General features: G+C 39.5%; 1 protein-coding gene across 1 annotated transcript in view; it reads left to right on the forward strand.

The window, feature by feature from the left end:
* Positions 1-1477, forward strand: part of LOC148847291 (enolase 1) — a 5700-nt gene extending 4223 nt beyond the window's left edge. Inside the window, exons 12-17 of the mRNA XM_088952356.1 lie at positions 51-245; positions 367-417; positions 578-666; positions 755-806; positions 928-984; positions 1120-1477. Coding sequence (XP_088808482.1) covers positions 51-245; positions 367-417; positions 578-666; positions 755-806; positions 928-984; positions 1120-1200 — 525 coding nt within the window. The 3' untranslated portion in view covers positions 1201-1477. The remainder of the gene's footprint in view (positions 1-50; positions 246-366; positions 418-577; positions 667-754; positions 807-927; positions 985-1119) is intronic.
* The last annotated feature ends 303 nt before the right edge of the window (positions 1478-1780 follow it).

Here is a 1780-nt window from a genome sequence, read left to right on the forward strand (position 1 = left end):
CCCACCCCTTACATGTATGTGATTCTGACCTGGTTATTGTGTGGGCGCAGAACAATAATGGGTCACAGAAGATCTCTGGAGATGCCCTCAAGGATCTCTACAAATCATTTGTCTCTGAATACCCAATTGTATCCATTGAAGATCCATTTGACCAAGATGACTGGGAACACTACAACAAACTAACATGTGAAATTGGAGAAAAAGTGCAGATTGTGGGAGATGATCTCTTGGTTACCAACCCAAAGGTTAGTATCAGCATTTTGGTTTTTGTTGGTCATCTAGAAGTAATCTTTGTTGGTGTCTGCAGAAAGAAGAATGCTTTGCACAATATTTTGATATCTCTGCCTATTTGGTTCATGCTTACAGAGGGTTGAGAAAGCCATCAAAGAGAAGGCATGCAATGCTCTTCTTCTCAAGGTACATCATTTGTTGCCTTGTTTAATTTAGTCTTTCTTTTTTTTCGAGATTATGATTTTTTCTTATTAAAAACATCGTTTGGTTGTTGGGAAGTGCCTCGTGTTTTCAATTTCAGTCAGTAGTCAAAAGCACGTAATCCTTTACACCTATTTGGCAACAGGTCAACCAAATTGGTACTGTGACCGAGAGCATTGAAGCTGTAAAAATGTCCAAGCGTGCTGGATGGGGTGTCATGGCCAGCCATCGCAGGTCTGGATTTACCCTTTTACCATGTGATTATGGAGATTCCATTGTGTTAATTTCAATTATGTGACAATGGATTCTGTTTCTGTTACAGTGGAGAGACAGAAGACACCTTCATTGCTGACCTCTCCGTGGGTCTGGCCACGGTAATTTACTTAACTTCGAATATTAGTTAATTGAGTAATTTCGGTAGATATATAATAGTGGTAGTCATTGTGTCATTGAGAAGCTGACAATTGTTCCTCCTAAATCTTTGCTTTTTATCAGGGCCAAATTAAGACAGGAGCCCCATGCAGGTCAGAGCGTCTAGCAAAATACAATCAGGTAGCATATTGGACTTTGTTCTACTAACTTGGTCTCCTTTGTCTTATTCTATAAGATGATACAGCAGATTGGTTTTGAATCCTCAGATGAACCATGTAGGATTTAGATATGAATACTCAATTTCTTTGTTTGCAGCTGTTGCGAATTGAAGAGGAACTTGGCTCTGAAGCAATTTATGCTGGAGCAAACTTCCGCAAGCCTGTTGAGCCGTACTAAATTTTGAGACCAGTTTAAAGTTGTGAACGCGGCATCAGTGCACTGAATAAGTTTGTAGTAAGAATGAGTGTTGAGTGGACGGTCTTCTGAATATCTTATGTAGGAAAGTTGCTGTTTTGACTTTTCTGAGTGCTAAAGTTGTGTGTATTATTTAAAAAGGAAGTCGAATGTTGAGGGTATGATAACCCGGAGTTTGTATCAGTATTCTAAGTGTCTTGTGTCCAACATCGAATACAGCTTTTAGTTATGCTATGTGCATATTTCAGTATTTCTTCAATTCTGTGTGGTTACGTTTTTGACGGGTGCGATAAAACAAGAAAGTATAACAAAGGCCAACACGGCTGAATAAGCCGGGCTGATGGTCTATTTTATATTGCCATCGGCTGAATAAGCCGGGCTGATGGTCTATTTTATATTGCCATCAGTAAAATAGAAATGATCTTACACTGATCATGACTCATGAGTCTATTGAAGGCCAGAATTTCTGAGAATGAATTGAGTCAATCGTCCACGGGCTGAGCAGTGCAAATATATGGATTGTTGATGGTTGAGTAAGGTCAGGATGATCTGAGGTTTCAGG

Source organism: Nelumbo lutea, chromosome 6, assembly GCF_056320005.1.
Source record: "Nelumbo lutea isolate HS-2025 chromosome 6, American lotus-T2T, whole genome shotgun sequence".
NCBI classification, from domain to species: Eukaryota; Viridiplantae; Streptophyta; class Magnoliopsida; order Proteales; family Nelumbonaceae; genus Nelumbo; species Nelumbo lutea.